This window comes from Salmo trutta, chromosome 3 (assembly GCF_901001165.1).
Source record: "Salmo trutta chromosome 3, fSalTru1.1, whole genome shotgun sequence".
NCBI classification, from domain to species: domain Eukaryota; kingdom Metazoa; phylum Chordata; class Actinopteri; order Salmoniformes; family Salmonidae; genus Salmo; species Salmo trutta.
In genome coordinates this window covers 3038853-3060614 of record NC_042959.1, presented here as the reverse complement: position 1 = coordinate 3060614, position 21762 = coordinate 3038853, and the positions used below count along the sequence as shown (strand labels likewise).

The window sequence follows — 21762 nt, the reverse complement described above, 5'->3', positions numbered from 1 at the left end:
TGGATTAGGCAATTCTCAATGTCTGTCCCTCCCGTTACAGGCCCATTTCACTTTATTCCACAGATAAATATCCTGTGCAAGGACCACTATAGTGAGTACTTTTACATGCACAGTAATAATTCGATATTAAAGTGATTATGTAATAGTCATGTAAACACCTTACTCTGTGTATCTTAATCCGTGTAAGGTCAAAAATCGGAAGTAAACATACCGCCGATTAAAACACTTGATCAATCTTTCGAATTATTAGGACATGTAAAAAAAAACCTAAATGGCGTTCCAACTGTGTATTTGATCTGCGCATGTGCTAACACCAAGCAAGCCTCTCTCTCTCTAGAGTACCACAGTGTGAGTCATAATAACCATAAAACCTAGCGGTCAAACAAGGAAATGGTTCCAATAGTTTTTCCACCATTAATTTTTCCCATAGGGGATTCTAGAAACACTTAATATTAACGCTGTGTTTTGTGTAGGCTTACCCTGATTCGAAAATTCAAATGTTTTGCTCCATTTTTATTTATTTTAGTTTTTACCTTTATTTAATTAGGCAAGTCAGTTAATAACTAATTCTTATTTTTAATGACAGCCTAGGAACAGTGGGTTAACTGCCTTGTTCAGGGGCAGAAAAACAGATTTTTACCTTGTCTATCTATGATTGATGTTACTGACTAGCTAGCAAGGTGTGTTAACATGACTAGCTAGCAAGGTGTGCTAACATGACTAGCTAGCAAGGTGTGCTAACATGACTAGCTAGCACGGTGTGCTAACATGACTAGCTAGCACGGTGTGCTAACATGACTAACCTAGCGGGGTGTGCTAACATGACTACTAGCAGGGTGTGCTAACATGACTACTAGCAGGGTGTGCTAACATGACTACTAGCAGGGTGTGCTAACATGACTACTAGCAGGGTGTGCTAACATGACTAACCTAGCGGGGTGTGCTAACATGACTACTAGCAGGGTGTGCTAACATGACTACTAGCGGGGTGTGCTAACATGACTAATTAGAAGGGTGTGTTAACATGACTAGCTAGCAAGGTGTGCTAACATGACTAACCTAGCGGGGTGTGCTAACATGACTACTAGCAGGGTGTGCTAACATGACTAACCTAGCGGGGTGTGCTAACATGACTACTAGCAGGGTGTGCTAACATGACTAACCTAGCAGGGTGTGCTAACATGACTAACCTAGCGGGGTGTGCTAACATGACTAACCTAGCAGGGTGTGCTAACATGACTAACCTAGCAGGGTGTGCTAGCATGACTAACCTAGCAGGGTGTGCTAACATGACTAACCTAGCAGGGTGTGCTAACATGACTAACCTAGCAGGGTGTGCTAACATGACTAACCTAGCAGGGTGTGCTAACATGACTAACCTAGCGGGGTGTGCTAACATGACTAACCTAGCGGGGTGTGCTAACATGACTAACTTAGCAGGGTGTGCTAACATGACTAACCTAGCAGGGTGTGCTAGCATGACTAACCTAGCGGGGTGTGCTAACATGACTAATTAGCAGGGTGTGCTAACATGACTAACCTAGCAGGGTGTGCTAACATGACTAATCTAGCGGGGTTGTGCTAACATGACTAACCTAGCAGGGTGTGCTAACATGACTAACCTAGCGGGGTGTGCTAACATGACTAACCTAGCGGGGCGTGCTAACATGACTAGCCTAGCGGGGTGTGCTAACATGACTAACTAGCAATGAGTACTAGCAGATAGTAGCTCTGTGGACTGCATGTTTTTTTTCTTTTGGAAAAGTTTTATTGTTGCATTTCCTTTAAAACAGCTCATATATTTTTGCACATTATTGTATACACATATAAATAAAGCATAAACACAGTATTTTGAATATTACATTTAAATTTGTTAAAAAATACATGTTAAAAACAATAGAAACAACCATGAATAAAAATACTTTTTATTACAAATGATTTAACAAAGGTAAAACATTTAAGACATGCAAAACATGTTAAAAAGTCACTTTGTTAAAAGGCTGTCTTCGGTCCTTGGTACAGGAACGGGGTGAGTCCTTATCAAACTCGCCTCCTCCTGATTCCTGCTTACAAGCAAAAACTAAAGCAGGAAGCACCAGTGACTCAGTCATAAAAAAAGTGGTCAGATGAAGCAGATGCTAAACTACAGGACTGTTTTGCTAGCACAGACTGGAATATGTTCCGGGATTCATCCGATGGCATTGAGGAGTACACCACATCAGTCACTGGCTTCATCAATAAGTGCATCAATGACATCATCCCCACAGGGACCGTTCGTACGTATCCCAACGAGAAGCCAAGGATTACAGGCAAGATTCGCACTGAGCTTAAGGGTAGAGCTGCCGCTTTCAAGGAGTGGGACTCTAACCCGGAACTTATAAGAAATCCCGCTATGCCCTCCGACGAACCATCAAACAGGCAAAGCGTCAATACAGGACTAAGATCGAATCGCACTACACCGGCTCTGAAGCTCCTTGGATGTGGCAGGGCTTGCAAACTATTACAGACTACAAAGGAAAGCACAGCCGAGAGCTGCCCAGTGACACGAGCCTACCAGACAAGCTAAATAACTTCTATGCTCGCTTCGAGGCAAGCAACACTGAACCATGCATGACAGCATCAGCTGTTTCAGACGACTGTGTGATCACGCTCTCCGCAGCCAATATGAGTAAGACCTTTAAACAGGTCAACATTCACAAGGCCACAGGATCAGACGGATTACCAGGACGTGTACTCCGAGCATGCGCTGACCAACTGGCAAGTGTCTTCACTGACATTTTCACCCTCTCCCTGTCTGAGTCTGTAATACCAACATGTTTCAAGCAGACCACCATAGTCCCTGTGCCCAAGAACACTAAGGTAACCTGCCTAAATGACTACCGACCTGTTGCACTCACGTCTGTAGCCATGAAGTGCTTTGAAAGGCTGGTCATGGCTCACATCAACACCATTATCCCAGAAACCCTAGACCCACTCCAATTTGCATACCGCACCAACAGATCCACAGATGATGCAATCTCTATTGCACTCCACACTGCCCTTTCACACCTGGACAAAAGGAACACTTATGTGAGAATGCTATTCATTGACTACAGCTCAGCGTTCAACACCATAGTGCCCTCAAAGCTCATCACTAAGCTATGGACCCTGGGACTAAACACCTCCCTCTGCAACTGGATCCTGGACTTCCTGACGGGCCGCCCCCAGGTGGTAAGGGTAGGTAACAACACATCTGCCACGCTGATCCTCAACATGGGGGCCCCTCAGGGGTGCGTGCTCAGTCCCCTCCTGTACTCCCTGTTCACCTCACGACTGCACGGCCAGGCACGACTCCAACACCATTATTAAGTTTGCTGATGACACAACAGCCTGATCACCGACAACGATGAGACAGCCTATAGGGAGGAGGTCAGAGACCTGACCGTCTGGTACAAGGACAACAACCTCTCCCTCAACATGACCAAGACAAAGGAGATGATTGTGGACTACTGGAAAAGGAGGACCGAGCACGCCCCCATTCTCATCAACGGGGCTGTAGTGGAGCAGGTTGAGAGCTTCAAGTTCCTTGGTGTCCACATCACCAACAAACTAACATGGTCCAAGCACACCAAGGCAATTGTGAAGAGGGCACGACAAAACCTATTCCCCCCCAGGAGACTGAAAAGATTTGGTATGGGTCCTCAGATCCTCAAAAGGTTTTACAGCTGCACCATCGAGAGCATCCTGACGGGTTGCATCACTGCCTGGTATGGCAACTGCTCGGCCTCCGACCGCAAGGCACTACAAATGGTAGTGTGTACGGCCCAGTACATCACAAGGGCCATCACAAGGCCCTAAAAATTGTCAGACTCCAGCCACCCTAGTCATAGACTGTTCTCTCTGCTACCGCACGGCAAGCAGTACCGGAGCACCAAGTCTACATCCAAGAGGCTTCTAAACAGCTTTTACCCCCAAGCCATAAGACTCCTGAACAGCTAATCAAATGGCTACCCAGACTATTTGCATTGCCCCCCCCCTCCCCCTTCTACGCTGCTGCTACTCTCTGTTATTATCTTTGCATAGTCACTTTAATAACTCTACCTACATGTACATATTACCTCAATTACCTCGACACCGCACATTGACTCTGTACCGGTACCCCCTGTATATAGCCTCCACATTGACTCTGTACCTGTACCCCCCTGTATATAGCCTCGCTATTGTTATTTACTGCTGCTCTTTAATTATTTGTTTTTATCTCTTACTTTTTTGTTGTAGAATTATCTTAACTACATTGTTTGTTAAGGGCCTGTAAGTAAGCATTTCACCTGTTTGAATTCGGGGCATGTGACAAATAAAAGCTTATTTGATTTTTGAAATCACTAAAACCAAATCGAAACATTGTAAAAATGAGATTCGACCTACATTCATTGTTTCTTGACCATGTACAACTCGCTAGTAATCACCGAAATAAAAGCTAGACATTTTTTACATTTTAGCAGACGCTCTTATCCAGAGCGACTTACAGTAGTGAATGCATACATTTCATTAAAAAAAAATCCCGTACTGGTCCCCCGTGGGAATCGAACCCACAACCCTGGCGTTGCGAACACCATGCTCTACCAACTGAGCCACACGGGACCAGACAGTCAGAAAATTCCCAAAACAATGGATAGAGGACAATTTTTTTTTGCACATTTTGACAGCGAGGAAATCAAACACATTTTCAGTGCAGCCCTCCAGACCTCGTTGAATTCCAAATGTTTGACACCTGTGGTCTACTTCTTCTTAAAACATCGGTGTCTCTTCCACGGGACGGTTGAGCTAACGTAGGCTAATGCGATTAGCATGAGGTTGTAAGTAACAAGAAAATGTCCCAGGACATAGACATATCTGGTATTGGCAGAAAGCTTAAATTCTTGTTAATCTAACTGCACTGTCCAATTTACAGTAGCTATTACTGTGGAAGAATACCATGCTATTGTTTGAGGAGAGTGCACAATTTTGAACATGAAAAGTTATTAATAAACAAATTAGGCACATTTGGGCAGTCTTGATACAACATTTGGAACATTAATGCAATGGTTCATTGGATCAGTCTAAACATGTGCACATACACTGATGCCATCTAGTGGGCAAAATCTAAATTGCACCTGGGCTGGAATAATACATTATGGCCTTTCTCTTGCATTTAAAAAAATATGTTTATTTTTTTCTTTGTATTATCTTTTACCAGATCTATTGTGTTATATTCTACTACACTCCTTTCACATTTCCACAAACCGCAAAGTGTTTCCTTTCAAATGGTACCAAGAATATGCATATCCTTGCTTCAGGGCCTGAGCTACAGCCAGTTAGATTTGGGGATGTCATTTTAGGCGGAAATTGGGGGGAAAAAAGGGCGGATCCTCAAGAGGTTTTAAAAGCTGTATTTAGTTGAGCATCAAAGTTGTGTCTGTACCAGACCTATACGTTTTTTTTATTTTATTTATTTGTATGTATTTGTGATCAAGAATTGCTATCCCCAGCAGGATGTGAATCGTTAATTTGGGATACAGTGTAGCTATAAAGCATAATTGGTTTCGGTGTCGCCTTCAGTTTGTGATTGGTGTTTATAACAGTCGGACAGAAGAGAAGTGGCTTCATCCAAAAACAATAACACGCCTAAAGGAAAGGTGCCAATTACATTTATACTAATTAATCAATGTAAACGAAACAGTCATTTAGGGAGAAAAAAATAATATACCAGCTTGTATTTCTTTAGACTGATGGATGGGACTATGCAATAACGTTAGATAGCAAATAGGCTATCTGCTAGCATAACACAGCCTGTGAACATGAACCAATATTAAGTTAGGGTAACGTTTGGTAACTATCTGCTTATCTATGCATAGTCACTTTAATAACTAGCTAGCTAGTTAAGCATGGTCAGTTAGCTAAAAGGAAAACATTTATTAGCGAGCTAGGTGACTGTAGGCAGGTTAGCTATCTCGCTAATCGTGTTCAATTCATGCATTTAGATATTGAAAACTTGCATATTTGCGAAATATATGATTTTATAAGCTTGCTTCTTTTGTGCAACACGCACACTGCAAAACATGTGTTTGACAGTGGACGGCTATCTTGGTTTCTAACAGCTAAGCTAGCTCCTGTGTCCATTGCAAGCGATGCCTTTGTGCTTTTTGATGCTAAATGCGTTAGCATCACGGAATATCAGCCATGCAACTGTTGATAAAAATACAAGTGTAACGTTGCATGTCTGTCTCATTAAAACGTGAAACAAATGTTATCGCTATTTATTTAGCTAACTAACTCCTCTGTCCTTTTGTTGTTGCTTTGTTTGTCCCTGAGCACATGGCTTTCCTTGTTTTGTTTGTTAGCTACAGCGCCCCCTGTTTACGACTTTAAATTTGGCTGCGTTTATACAGGCAGCCCAATGTGTTTTATTTCTGTTTTACTTAGAGATTTTTTTTGTTGGACCAATCAGATCAGCTCTGAAAACATCTGTTGTGAAGAAATCTGACGTGAACATTAGAATTGGGCTTCCTGTGTAAATACCTTGCAGGTATAGCTGCTACAGTCAGTAGTTATACATTTGTCATTTAGCAGATGCTCTTATCCAGAGTGACTTAGTTAGTGTAGTATTTAAAAAAAATGTTTTGTCTGATAGAAAATGTTTTACATCTTAAAGGTGCAGTCAATGTTCTGTTTTCCTGTGTCTTCTTCTTCTCCTATTGTACAACAGCTGACGAAACGAACACTGTAAAAGTGTGAAACCATTTGATCAGATGTTGTTTCCTGATAATTGCTGGTTGTAAATAAAATCTGCACAGGACCTTGTAATCTGCAGGTTTGCATGGTGACATCACCATGTGTTAAATTGGGTTAATAGACCAAATAACAAAGACTTCCAAACCTCTCTGTCAATAACAGCTAGTTTTCAGTTTTACCCTCCCAGACAGTCCTAGCTAAATTATTGCTTGAGAAATAGTTATTTTTGCCAGTTTTATTGGAAATCTCTTACACTAAGGTACTTAATTGTTACCCAGAAATGATTTGATATATACACACACACACACACATTTGAAATCAATCTCCGTTTTGCATATCTAGGCTAGTGAGTGTGGTTGGGTAGCTAATGGTATTTTATTTACAGGGTAAAGACAGAGGTTAAAAGGCGCAAGTGCCTCCAGCACCGCTGCTCTCCTCTTCCAGAGTGTGACTCGTCGGTCCCCACGACGTCACCAATGCGACCATGGGACATAGCAGTGAATAGGTGGCCACCGACAGCCCCCTTGAACCAAAGGAGGTTCCTAGGAGAGCCCTGCAACACCCCAGTGCACCTCAGGAGAAGGTAAAAGTTACTCCCTTAAGTACATTGACGTGTTCCAAATGGCACCCTATTCCCTATACAGTAACACTACCCATAGAGCTTTGGTCAAACGTAGTGCACTGTGAAGGGAATAGGGAGACATTTGGGAAGCACGCGCCCTCTTTAAAAAAAAAATATATATATATATTTTTTTAATCAACTGTCATCCTGGGATAATGGGCCGTCCGTTCTGAGACTTCCTGTATAGTGTGTTCTGGTCTACTACATACGGTTTAGGAATCATTTGTGCTGTATTCAAGGACCAACTGCCCTGACATCACTTCTTTGACTGTATTTGATAAACTACTGTCTCACAGTTTACATGAACTGAAGGAAAGCAGAATAAATGTTTTTTTTTTTTTTTAAATGCATAGAAAATTGTATGGAGTGTTGTATCGAAAAAGAATGTCAATTGTCTAAGTATATCCCAAACGGATCATGTTAATTGTCCATGCATGGTATCCTGGATGTTTCACGGTTTGCTTACTTGAGGTTCCAGACCAAAAAATACAAAAAAAGCGACCGTCATGTCTTTTGGATCCTAGCTGTTGTTTAGGGACCTTCCCCCCCCCCCCCCCACTAACGTTCTCTCAACTTGTGATATTCATAAACATGTTTTAATGTCAAATAAATAACATTACATTAAAGACAATCTTAAGTATATCCTAAACAGATAATTGGATACACTTTTCTGTTTTTTCTTTTTTAAATACATGTTATGCTTGTTGTTTTATGCCTAATGTTTTATGGTGTGCTTACCTTGGTGTTCCTGCAGCCCGCCAGTGAGACGACAGTGGGGGAGTCGAGACCGACCGGTTATACTGCACAACGCCTTGCTACAGGATGAGAATTTCCACCACCCTCTCTTCTCCCAGCAACATCAGCAGGTTCTTTTAGATGAGGCCAGACAGTACAGCCATACCAGTGCACCGTCGCGCATGCTTCACCCTGCCGCACACCCACCTCAGCATCAACACACCCCCATCATGGTGGAGCTACACGACCAGGTACGTAGCTACGCCTCTGTAGTAGTGGGGACCCTATTCCCTTTGGGGCCCCTGGTTAAAAGTACTGCACTTAAATAGGGTACCATTTGGAACACAATCGAAATGAAAAGACTAGAGAAGAGTGTTCAACTTTCCTTTCATTTACTTTCAGAGTGTATGTTGAACAAGGCAGTTAACCAACTTGTTCCCCGGTCAGCCGTCATTGTAAATAAGAATTTGTTCTTAATTGACTTGCATTGTTAAATAAAAATGTTGTGGCCCAGTAAACTAGAAATTCACACTGGTTTAAGATGTGGGTTATTTATGCCGTCTGATAGGCTTTTATGATACTGTGAGCTTTGGGGAAAGATAATACACACAACAGTCTTTAAAATGAGACTACGTGTTACGTTTTGTCTTTTTGAAGTTGTTTGGAAAATGGACTGAATCACTGTTTTCTCTCTTGTACTAATATTGCACCAGGGATCCGTTCCCATCTCTTACACTGTTACCACGGTGACGACGCACGGTTTCCCCATCCACACCGGGCAGCCTCTCCCAGGGTGCAACAGTCAGCAGCTCCCAGCATGCTCGGTAATGTTCAGCGGACAGCTCTCTCTGCTCTGCTGCCTTCCTCCTCCTGTGAGTTTGAAAAGGAAGAGCTGGAATATCAGTGACGTCCATGTCAGCAACGCACCATAACCACTGTTAATACACTGCTTCCTACGCACCATACCCACTGTTAATACACCGCTTCCTACGCACCATACCCCACTGTTAATACACCGCTTCCTACGCACCATACCCCACTGTTAATACACCGCTTCCTACGCACCATACCCCACTGTTAATACACCGCTTCCTACGCACCATACCCACTGTTAATACACCGCTTCCTACCCACTGTTAATACACCGCTTCCTACGCACCATACCCACTGTTAATACACCGCTTCCTACGCACCATACCCCACTGTTAATACACCGCTTCCTACGCACCATACCCACTGTTAATACACCGCTTCCTACCCACTGTTAATACACCGCTTCCTACGCACCATACCCACTGTTAATACACCGCTTCCTACGCACCATACCCACTGTTAATACACCGCTTCCTACGCACCATAACCACTGTTAATACACCGCTTCCTACGCACCATAACCACCCCAGCCACACTAGCTAACATACCTCAGCAACCCGTCATACCACTACCAACACACATTTTTACATTTTAGTCATTTAGCAGACGCTCTTATTCAGAGCGACTTACAGTAGTGAATTCATACATTTCATTTTTTTTTCTTTTTTTCCCCCCACCGTACTGGTCCCCCGTGGGAATCGAACCCACAACCCTGGCGTTGCAAACACCATGCTCTACCAACTGAGCCACACGGGACCCCAACACACACACCATTCAACTACCAACACACCATTCAACTACCAACAACACACCATATCACTTCAGTTGTGTTCACTGTCGCACCCCTACCGACACTGCTTCTTCGTTAAGCTGTTTAGCAACACGATATTTGCTAATATTCTTGACGTCATTGCATCTGAGCTATGGACATATTCACTCTTGTTCGTGTGTTGGTGTAGCGTAAGAATAGGCCATAGATGGCTGGTAATACCCATAGATCATAGATTACTTTTAGAATCCATAGATGTTTATTTCTTTACTGCTTTGTCTGATGTAGAATTGGTTTCTTGAGGACGGCCCTGCCAGTCTTGTTCTGTATGGTTAACCACCGTTTTATTACTACCGTTCTTGTTATTAACAATGTATCTGTCTGTCTGTTTTTTTTCTCTCTATTTTTCTAGCTCATCCAAGCCTGTACAATGCAGCATTTGCCAGTGTCTTACCAAGCCTTCCCACCCCTGATCTCCAGTGAACATTTTATATTGCACCCAAACCCCCCGGGGCCACCATCCCACCAGCCTCCTCACCTTACTCCTCTCAGCCAGTTCCTCCCTCTCCAGAGGCAGCACCCACGCATGGTGAGTACCCCCGTCTGAGTCCCAAATGGCTCCCTACACCCTACATAGTGCACTACTGTTGTCCAGAGCCCTATTCCCTATATAGTGCACTACTTTAGACCAGAGCCCTATTCTCTATATAGTGCACTAACTTTGTCCAGGGCCCTATTCCCTATATAGTGCACTACTATAGACCAGGGCCCTATTCCCTATATAGTGCACTACTTTAGACCAGTGCCCTATTCCCTATATAGTGCACTACTATAGACCAGGGCCCTATTCCCTATATAGTGCACTACTATAGACCAGGGCCCTATTCCCTATATAGTGCACTACTTTAGACCAGGGCCCTATTCCCTATATAGTGCACTACTTTAGACCAGGGCCCATAGGTTTCTGGTCAACAGTAATAATAATTTATTAAATTTTAGTTGTGCTATTCATTACGTACGTTCATTAAAATAATCTCAAAGCGCTTTAGATTAACAACAACAAAAAATAGATGAAATTTAGAAAAACCAAGGTGATGGTCAGTCATTAGAAAGATCACGGCTTGAGTGGTCATCTGAGGAAGGTAGGCTAGCAGGGAGAGGAAGTCCAGGGAGCAGGCAGCCAGCACGGTCTCTTCAAGGTGTCTCGCTGCTGTCTCTGGCTTTTCCATGGTAGGAGCTAAGTCACTGCAGTCCATGGACTCTGTAGTAGGTAGCTAGCTAGCTAGTCCTTCACTACTACCAACAGGAAGTGAAGTAGTGGACTAAGGCAGGAGGGGGGGGGCAAACGTTTTGGCTGAAAGGTCACATCGAGATGTTTTTTTACGATTTGTTTGTCAAAATCAATTTGTGGGTCAAAAAATGGACACTTACTTGAAAATAAATACAGTTCCTTCAGAAAGTATTCATACCACTTGACTTGTTTCATGTTTTGTTGTAATAGCCTGAATTCAAAATGTATTGAATTGTATTCTGACACATCTACCCACAATGCCCCATAATGACAATGTGAAAACGTGTTTTTAGACATTTTTGCAAATGTATTGAAAATGAAATACAGAAATATTTCATTTACATAAGTATTCACACCCCTGAGACAATACATATTAGAATCACCTTTGGCAGTGATTACAGCTGAGCGTCTCTAAAGAGCTTTGCACACCTGGATTGTACAATATTTGCACATGATTCTTTAAAAGATTCTTCAATCTCTGTCAAGTTGGTTGTTGGTCAATGCTAGACAGTTATTTTCAAGTCTTTCCATAGATTTTCAAGCCGATATTAAGTCAGAACTGTAACTCGTTCACTCCGGAACATTCAATGTCGTCTTGGTAAGCAACTCCAGTGTATATTTGGCCTTGTGTTTTTGGTTATTGTCCTGCTGAAAGGTGAATTAATCTCCCAGTGTCTGTTGTAAAGCAGACTGGACCAGGTTTTCCTCCAGGATTTTCCCTGTGCTTAGCTCTATTCCGTTTCTTTGTATCCTTTAAAAAAAAAAAAAAATGTTCTCCTTGCCGATGACAATGCCCATAACATGATGCAGCCACCGGTCTTCCTTCATTTCGCTCTGTCATTTAGGTTAGTATTGAGGAGGAACTACAGTGTTGATCCATCCTGTTTTCTCTTATCACAGCCATTAAACTCACTAACTGTTTCAGAATCACCTTATACATTTACACTTACTCAATGATATGGTGCTGCTAGTGATAGACAACATTTAGAGACCCAATACAGACAGTTTAAACAACGTTTCCATACGTTATATGCAACTAGGTAGAGTGAGCATAGAGCTGTAAGAGAATGAGCAGATATACAAATGATGTACAGTGGGTATATGGTTGATGTACAGGGGGTATATGGTTGATGTACAGGGGGTATATGGTTGATGTACAGGGGGTATACATATGGCTGTGATGTTGGGATTGGGATTTTCTCTATTTATGCATAGTTTTGATGCTGAATGTTATCTGATCTTCAACCAAAACCCTAATATTAGATAAAGGGTAGCAGAGTTTACAAATAACAGAAATGTATTTATACTTATTTAATGAACAAAGTTATACAACACCCAATTCCCTTGTGTGAAAAAGTAATTGCTCCCTTACACTCAATGACTGGTTGTGCCACGTTTAGCTGCAATGACCACAACCAAACGCTTCCGGTTGTTGTTGATCAGTCTCTCACGTCACTGTGGAGGAATTTTGGCCCACTCTGCCATGCAGAACTGCTTTAACTTAGCGACGTTTTCAAGCATGAACTGCTTGTTTCTTCAAGTCCTGTCAAAACATCTCAATTGGGATTAGGTCTGGACTTTGACTAGTGTCACGGTTGTCGTCGGTGAAGGAGGACCAAAACGCAGCAGGTACGTGCAGGCTCATCTTGACTTTTATTAACTATCAAAATGAACACCAAAATAACAAACAGAAATACGATCGACAAAAAACAGTCTGGTAAGGCACAAGGCTAAACACAGAACAATCTCCCACAAAATACAAGACAAACACACCCAACTAATATAGGACTTCCAATCAAAGGCAACACCAAACAGCTGCCTTCAATTGGAAGTCCAACCCCAATTAACTCAACATAGAACCACACACACTAGACTAAACATAGAAATACATGAAAACCAAACAGTGCCCAAAAACCCCGGAATACTTATTCAAACACCCTTTTAACAAACACACCACCCTGAACCACATAAAACAAATACCCTCTGCCACGTCCTGACCAAACTACAATACTAATGAACCCTTATACTGGCCAGGACGTGACAACTAGGCCATTCCAAAACTTCAAATTTGTTGCTTTTTAACTATTTTTTTAATGTACAGTTTTTATTGTGTGCTTTGGATCATTGTCTTGCTACATGACCCAGCTGCGTTTCATCTTCAGCTCACAGACGGATGGCCTGACATTCTCCTGTAGAATTCACTGATACAGAGCACAATTCATGGTTCCATTCTATTAAGGCAAGTCGTCCAGGTCCTGAGGCAGCAAAGCATCCCCCAAACCATCACACTACCACTACCATGCTTCACCGTTGGTATAAGGTTCTTACTGTGGAATGCAGTGTTTTGGTTTTCGCCAGGCATAATGTGGACCCATGTCGTCCAAAAAGTTATTATTTTTGACTCGTCTGTCCATGGAACATTCTTCCAAGAGTCTTGATGATCATCCAGGTGCCTTTTTGGCAAACTGGGAGTCAACTTTTTGGATGAGATTCCTGAAACCGCTGCCAGAGGTGAATTTTTGGTGGAGGTGGTGACTGGGGTGGGAGGGGTCGGAAATCCTTGCGCTGGAGTCGTGCAGTATTGACTGGGAGATTTTTTTAGAATTTTTTTTCAGTCATCATTGTCCTCATGGTGAAATCCCTGAGCGGTTTCCTTCCTCTCCGGCAACTGAGTTAGGATGGACTCCTGTATCTTTGTAGTGACTGAGTGTATTAATACACCATCCAAAGTGTAATTAATAACTTCACCATGCTCAAAGGGATATTCAATGTCTGCTTTTTTTTTTTTTACCCATCTACCAATAGGTTCCTTCTTTGCGAGGCATTGGAAAGCCTCCCAGGTTTTTGTTTTGAAATTCACTGCTCGACTGAGGGGACCTTACAGATAATTGTATGTGTGTGGTAATCATCATCTTTAACACTGTTATTGAACACAGTGAGTCCCGTGTGACTTATGTAACTCGTTAAGACAGGGTTTACTCTTGAACTTATTTAACAAGACTCAACACATTTCAGCTTTTCATTTTGTAATTATTATTTTTTGTCTTCTAAAAACATAATTCTACTTTTAACATTTTATGGGGTATTGTGTGTAGACCAGTGACACAAAATCTCAATTTAATAATTGTTTAATTCTGGCTGTAACATATTTGGAAGAAAAAAAAAGTCAAGGTGTTTGAATACTTTCTGAAGGCGCTGTATGTCCATTACTATTTATACATACTTTATATCAAGTTGTAGAGCTTCAAGAGTGGCCTGGAGAGTTTTTCAACCCAAAATAGTATTTATATATATTTTTTTGTTTTACCTCCCGGAGCTGGTAGTTTGCCTGATGTAAGGAATGGAGTTAACATTTAGGACGGAATCATGTCCGTTACGAATAACACTGGAATAACCTCGTCATCCAGTACACATACAGTGAGGGGGACAAGTATTTGATCCCCTGCTGATTTTGTACGTTTGCCCACTGACAAAGAAATGATCAGTCTATAATTTTAATGGTAGGTTTATTTGAACAGTGAGAGACAGAATAACAACAACAAAAATCCAGAAAAACACATGTCAAAAATGTTATAAAATGATTTGCATTTTAATGAGGGATATAAGTATTTGACCCCTCTGCAAAACATGACTTAGTACTTGGTGGCAAAACCCTTGTTGGCAATCACAGAGGTCAGACGTTTCTTGTAGTTGGCCACCAGATTTTCACACATCTCAGGAGGGATTTTGTCCCACTCCTCTTTGCAGATCTTCTCCAAGTCATTAAGGTTTCGAGGCTGACGTTTGGCAACTCGAACCTTCAGCTCCCTCCACAGATTTTCTATGGGATTAAGGTCTGGAGACTGGCTAGGCCACTCCAGGACCTTAATGTGCTTCTTCTTGAGCCACTCCTTTGTTGCCTTGGCCGTGTGTTTTGGGTCATTGTCATGCTGGAATACCCATCCACGACCCATTTTCAATGCCCTAGCTGAGGGAAGGAGGTTCTCACCCAAGATTTGACGGTACATGGCCCCGTCCATCATCCCTTTGATGCGGTGAAGTTGTCCTGTCCCCTTAGCAGAAAAACACCCCCAAAGCATAATGTTTCCACCTCCATGTTTGAGGGTGGGGATGGTGTTCTTGGGGTCATAGGCAGCATTCCTCCTCCTCCAAACACGGCGAGTTGAGTTGATGCCGAAGAGCTCCATTTTGGTCTCATCTGACCACAACACTTTCACCCAGTTGTCCTTTGCCAATGAACATCTGAATGATTCAAACTTCAGACGGGCATGTTTATGTGCGCTGCAGGATTTCAGTCCTTCACGGCGTAGTGTGTTACCAATTGTTTTCTTGGTGACAATGGTCCCAGCTGCCTTGAGATCATTGACAAGATCCTCCCGTGTAGTTCTGGGCTGATTCCTCACCGTTCTCATGATCATTGCAACTCCACGAGGTGAGATCTTGCATGGAGCCCCAGGCCGAGGGAGATTGACAGTTCTTTTGTGTTTCTTCCATTTGCGAATAATCGCACCAACTGTTGTCACCTTCTTACCAAGCTGCTTGGCGATGGTCTTGAAGCCCATTCCAGCCTTGTGTAGGTCTACAATCTTGTCCCTGACATCCTTGGAGAGCTCTTTGGTCTTGGCCATGGTGGAGAGTTTGGAATCTGATTGATTGATTGCTTCTGCGGACAGGTGTCTTTTATACAGGTAACAAGCTGAGATTAGGAGCACTCCCTTTAAGAGTGTGCTCCTAATCTCAGCTCGTTACCTGTATAAAAGACACCTGGGAGCCAGAAATCTTTCTGATTGAGAGGGGGTCAAATACTTATTTCCCTCATTAAATTGCAAATCAATTTATAACATTTTTGACATGTGTTTTTCTGGATTTTTTTGTTGTTATTCTGTCTCTAACTGTTCAAATAAACCTACCATTAAAATTATAGACTGATCATTTCTTTGTCAGTGGGCAAACGTACAAAATCAGCAGGGGATCAAATACTTTTTTCCCTCACTGTACACAGAAGTTGATCCACGTTAATAAAAAATAAAAAAGTGACGAGTCGCCTAGGATTTAGTTAGAATGTATTAACCAAATATTTATTTTGCTTTCAGTGGTACTTTCTGAATGTACTTTCTGTATAGTAGTTGATCCACATTTTAATTAAAAAGGAATGAGTCGGGAGTTAGAATGTATGAAACCCATCACTGACTGTTTTAGTTTTCTTTCTTTCCCTCCCCGTCGGTCAGCCTCTCCAGAGGGTAGAGAATGAAGTGGACCTCAGGGGGGACCAGCATCCATTAAGAACGTTCTCTTACCCTGCCTCGAGTCACCACCACCCACCAGCGATGCCTCCCTCTGTCCCCCTTCAGTACCTCCCTCAGGAGCCTCTGCACCAAGAGATGCCCTTCCCAGTGGTAAGGCTTTACCTCACACCTGCCCTTCCCAGTGGTAAGGCTTTACCTCACACCTGTCCTTCCCAGTAAGGCTTTACCTCACACCTGTCCTTCCCAGTGGTAAGACTTTACCTCACAGAGCTAGCTAGCTGAATTAGTATCTGTGTATTAGAGACCTTTTCTAATGTCCAGAAAGCACCAATTGAAACTCCCATGTTGTTTTGTTTTGTTGCTTTGCTTGGACATTTGTTTTTAGACCTTTTGGAAGTACATCATGGTGGTGACGGCAGTTCATTTCCATAGTTGCTAATTGAAACTCCATATTTTTGAGTAATGAACTTATTTTTTTACATACTTCGGGATTTCGGCAGTGAGGCTCTTTATCTACTTCCTCAGAGTCAGATTAACCAGCTCAGCCTGACCCTTCATCTAGCCAGCTCAGCCTGACCCTTCATCTAGCCAGCTCAGCCTGGCCCTTCATCTAGCCAGCTCAGCCTGACCCTTCATCTAACCAGCTCAGCCTGACCCTTCATCTAGCCAGCTCAGCCTGACCCTTCATCTAGCCAGCTCAGCCTGACCCTTCATCTAACCAGCTCAGCCTGACCCTTCATCTAACCAGCTCAGCCTGACCCTTCATCTAGCCAGCTCAGCCTGACCCTTCATCTAGCCAGCTCAGCCTGACCCTTCATCTAGCCAGCTCAGCCTGACCCTTCATCTAACCAGCTCAGCCTGACCCTTCATCTAACCAGCTCAGCCTGACCCTTCATCTAGCCAGCTCAGCCTGACCCTTCATCTAGCCAGCTCAGCCTGACCCTTCATCTAACCAGCTCAGCCTGACCCTTCATCTAGCCAGCTCAGCCTGACCCTTCATCTAGCCAGCTCAGCCTGACCCTTCATCTAGCCAGCTCGGCCTGAACCTTCATCTAGCCAGCTCGGCCTGACCCTTCATCTAGCCAGCTCGGCCTGACCCTTCATCTAGCCAGCTCGGCCTGACCCTTCATCTAGCCAGCTCGGCCTGACCCTTCATCTAGCCAGCTCGGCCTGACCCTTCATCTAACCAGCTCGGCCTGACCCTTCATCTAGCCAGCTCGGCCTGACCCTTCATCTAGCCAGCTCGGCCTGACCCTTCATCTAGCCAGCTCAGCCTGACCCTTCATCTAGCCAGCTCAGCCTGACCCTTCATCTAGCCAGCTCAGCCTAACCCTTCATCTAGCCAGCTCAGCCTAACCCTTCATCTAGCCAGCTCAGCCTGACCCTTCATCTAACCAGCTCAGCCTAACCCTTCATCTAACCAGCTCAGCCTAACCCTTCATCTAGCCAGCTCAGCCTAACCCTTCATCTAGCCAGCTCAGCCTAACCCTTCATCTAGCCAGCTCAGCCTAACCCTTCATCTAGCCAGCTCAGCCTAACCCTTCATCTAGCCAGCTCAGCCTGACCCTTCATCTAGCCAGCTCAGCCTGACCCTTCATCTAGCCAGCTCAGCCTGGCCCTTCATCTAGCCAGCTCAGCCTGACCCTTCATCTAGCCAGCTCAGCCTGACCCTTCATCTAGCCAGCTCAGCCTGACCCTTCATCTAGCCAGCTCAGCCTGACCCTTCATCTAGCCAGCTCAGCCTGACCCTTCATCTAGCCAGCTCAGCCTGACCCTTCATCTAGCCAGCTCAGCCTGACCCTTCATCTAGCCAGCTCAGCCTGACCCTTCATCTAGCCAGCTCAGCCTGACCCTTCATCTAGCCAGCTCAGCCTGACCCTTCATCTAGCCAGCTCAGCCTAACCCTTCATCTAGCCAGCTCAGCCTAACCCTTCATCTAACCAGCTCAGCCTGACCCTTCATCTAACCAGCTCAGCCTGACCCTTCATCTAGCCAGCTCAGCCTGACCCTTCATCTAGCCAGCTCAGCCTGACCCTTCATCTTACCAGCTCAGCCTGGCCCTTCATCTAGCCAGCTCAGCCTGACCCTTCATCTAGCCAGCTCAGCCTGGCCCTTCATCTAGCCAGCTCAGCCTGGCCCTTCATCTAGCCAGCTCAGCCTAACCCTTCATCTAACCAGCTCAGCCTGACCCTTCATCTAACCAGCTCAGCCTGGCCCTTCATCTTACCAGCTCAGCCTGACCCTTCATCTAACCAGCTCAGCCTGGCCCTTCATCTTACCAGCTCAGCCTGACCCTTCATCTAGCCAGCTCAGCCTGACCCTTCATCTAATCAGCTCAGCCTGACCCTTCATCTAGCCAGCTCAGCCTGACCCTTCATCTAGCCAGCTCAGCCTGACCCTTCATCTAACCAGCTCAGCCTAACCCTTCATCTAGCCAGCTCAGCCTGACCCTTCATCTAGCCAGCTCAGCCTAACCCTTCATCTAGCCAGCTCAGCCTGACCCTTCATCTAGCCAGCTCAGCCTGACCCTTCATCTAGCCAGCTCAGCCTGACCCTTCATCTAGCCAGCTCAGCCTAACCCTTCATCTAGTGGTCAGAGACTTCAGATTGTAGAACTAACTAAATCTACAGAGCTGGCGTAATTACCATTTTAAATAACCAGTCACTTCCACAGGATAGTTCACCCACCACCACCACGTTAACAACTCTCTATGTCTCTGTCTGTCTCCTGTTCAGCCATACCCCCACATGCTGCCGCGACGCGTCAGTGGCCACAGGTACCGGTTACAGCAGCCCCTGCCCCCACCGCCGCCGCCACCACCCTACTACCCAGGCTTCCTGCCGTACTTCCTGTGAGTATGAAATGAATAAAGAACGCTTTTCAATGACTCAAAAGTCATTCAGGACTTAACAATTGTACCAACCCATTTAACGTGAGGTGTATACTGTACACTCAGAAAGCAGTTGCACATCAGTGGAATATTTATTGCCACTTAAACAATACATTTCCCTTTTTTCCCCACATCCCAAATGTCATGTGCCCATTTGGTCTGGGTGATTAATGTGATTGTTCTGTCTCTGTGCAGGTCGATGCTTCCTGTGCCTCCTACTGCAGTGGGTCCAGCCATCAGTCTGGACCTTGATGTAGATGATGTGGAGATGGAGAACTATGAGGTGAGAGGACCAGGTCGTCAATACACTTAGAAAAAACACTGTGTGTTTCTTGTTGTGTATTTCTGTGTTTGTATCTACGTGTGTTTTGTATCAGGGCCAGTTGTTTTGGATGTTTTTTTGTTGACTGGTATTTCCAGCATTATCCACTTGATTTGCTGCAGGTAGAAACTCCTAGGGAATGATCTTTAGCTGGAACACAATCCAATCAAACCATGCCTGGTTGTGTATGAGTGTTTGGTGGTGGGGGTGGAGGAGGAAGGGATGGCGTAAGCCAGGAGAGGCATAGCTCTACAAATCTTAACGTTAAAAAGCCTGTTGTTTGGCTATATAATGCTATTTGTAGTTCCGTGATTCTATACCTCACTTCGTTCAATCTGATCGTCTCCAACCGAAGTTGTAGTTTAAAAATGGGTCAAATATGGGCAGTTTAAGGGGACACCCCCCCCAACCCCCCCACCACTAAACACTCACTCACACCCAGACATTATATAATTGATTACAGACAACTTGTGTCAATTAAAGACCATTTCCTAGGACCATTTCCAAACCTAGTGGATAATGCAGGAAAATACCGGTCAATAGAAATAGACCAAAACAACTGTCCCTAAATATGTATGTCTCTAACGCACCCTCAGGCATTACTGAACCTGGCTGAAAGGCTGGGAGAGGCCAAACCGCGAGGAATCACCAAGGCAGACATTGAGCAGCTTCCATCCTACAGGTTCAACCTCGACAACCATCAATCTGAACAAACGCTGTAAGTTAAGCTTCTACTGCCGTTTCTCTTTTTCCATTCACCCATCTATTTATCTGGCTGGCTGGTCAAACAGGGCTGGGCGGTACACCGTATTTTACTATGTACCGGTATTGATGCACGGACCGGTTTGGGTTTTTACTTTACCTTCTACAACGGTATTTATTTGGTTTGTTAAATGTGATACTCAACTCCGGCGCGTGTAATGTTCGTTTTTTATATTTTACTCCGTTCTCTATTTGAGTTGTCTTTCTCCCTCTCCTCCTGATGCATGCCCCCTCTCACACCACGCCCCCTCTCACACCAAGCCCTGCCCCCTCTCACACCACGCCCTGGCCTCTCTCACACCAAGCCCTGCCCCCTCTCACACCACGCCCTGCCCCCCTCTCACACCAAGCCCTGCCCCCCTCTCACACCAAGCCCTGCCCCCTCTCACACCAAGCCCTGCCCCCTCTCACACCAAGCCCTGCCCCCTCTCACACCAAGCCCTGCCCCCTCTCACACCACGCCCCCTCTCACACCACGCCCTGGCCCCTCTTACACCACGCCCCCTCTCACACCAAGCCCTGCCCCCTCTCACACCAAGCCCTGGCCCCTCTTACACCACGCCCCCTCTCACACCAAGCCCTGCCCCCTCTCACACCAAGCCCTGGCCTCTCTCACACCACGCCCTGGCCCCTCTTACACCACGCCCCCTCTCACACCACGCCCTCTCTCACACCACGCCCCCTCTCACACCACGCCCTGGCCCCTCTCACACCACGCCCTGGCCCCTCTCACACCACGCCCTGGCCCTTCTCACACCACGCCCTGGCCCCTCTCACACCACGCCCCCTCTCACACCACGCCCCCTCTCACACCACGCCCCCTCTCACACCACGCCCTGGCCTCTCTCACACCACGCCCCCTCTCACACCAAGCCCTGGCCTCTCTCACACCACGCCCTGGCGCCTGTCACTCAAGGAGTAAGCAGTTGCTCGACCATGGAGTCATGAGCACTTTCTTGCCGTTCACTCTGCAGTCTGCATGGTCAGATAGATGCAACAAATCAAATGTATTTATAAAGCCCTTCTTACATCAGCTGATATCTCAAAGTGCTGCACAGAAACCCAGCCTAAAACCCCAAACAGCAAGTAATGCAGATGTAGAAGCACAGTAGCTAGGAAAAACTCCATAGATAGGCCAGAACCTAGGAAGAAATCTAGAGAGGAACCAGGCTATGAGGGGTGGCCAGTCCTCTTCTGGCTGTGCCGGGTAGAGAGGAACCAGGCTATGAGGGGTGGCCAGTCCTCTTCTGGCTGTGCCGGGTGGAGAGGAACCAGGCTATGAGGGGTGGCCAGTCCTCTTCTGGCTGTGCCGGGTGGAGATTATAACAGAACATGGCCAAGATGTTCAAATGTTCATAAATGACCAGCATGGTCAAATAATAATAATCATAGTAGTTGTCGAGGGTGCAACAAGTCAGCAACTCAAGAGTAAGTGTCAGTTGGCTTTTCATAGCCGATCATTGAGAGTATCTCTACCGCTCCTGCTGTCTCTAGAGAGTTG

General features: G+C 44.9%; 1 protein-coding gene and 1 non-coding gene across 8 annotated transcripts in view; one reads left to right on the top strand and one right to left on the bottom strand.

The window, feature by feature from the left end:
* Positions 1–21762, top strand: part of LOC115166458 (RING finger protein 44) — a 42399-nt gene that overhangs the window by 838 nt on the left and 19799 nt on the right. The window contains exons 2-11 of one of the 7 annotated variants that reach the window (XM_029720371.1): positions 64–91; positions 6467–6544; positions 7136–7333; positions 8127–8358; positions 8821–8979; positions 10162–10338; positions 16269–16436; positions 19023–19138; positions 19373–19460; positions 20096–20217. In XM_029720371.1, the coding sequence (XP_029576231.1) occupies positions 7227–7333; positions 8127–8358; positions 8821–8979; positions 10162–10338; positions 16269–16436; positions 19023–19138; positions 19373–19460; positions 20096–20217 (1169 nt within the window). In that variant the 5' untranslated portion in view covers positions 64–91; positions 6467–6544; positions 7136–7226. Of the gene's footprint in view, positions 1–40; positions 92–5398; positions 5655–6466; positions 6545–7135; positions 7334–8126; positions 8359–8820; positions 8980–10161; positions 10339–16268; positions 16437–19022; positions 19139–19372; positions 19461–20095; positions 20218–21762 lie in introns of those variants that run through there. The other 6 variants (XM_029720366.1, XM_029720375.1, XM_029720385.1 and 3 more) reach the window with 6 other exon arrangements.
* trnaa-cgc (transfer RNA alanine (anticodon CGC)) lies at positions 4547–4622 on the bottom strand. The gene has a single exon. It is a non-coding gene; the product is annotated as a tRNA-Ala (tRNA).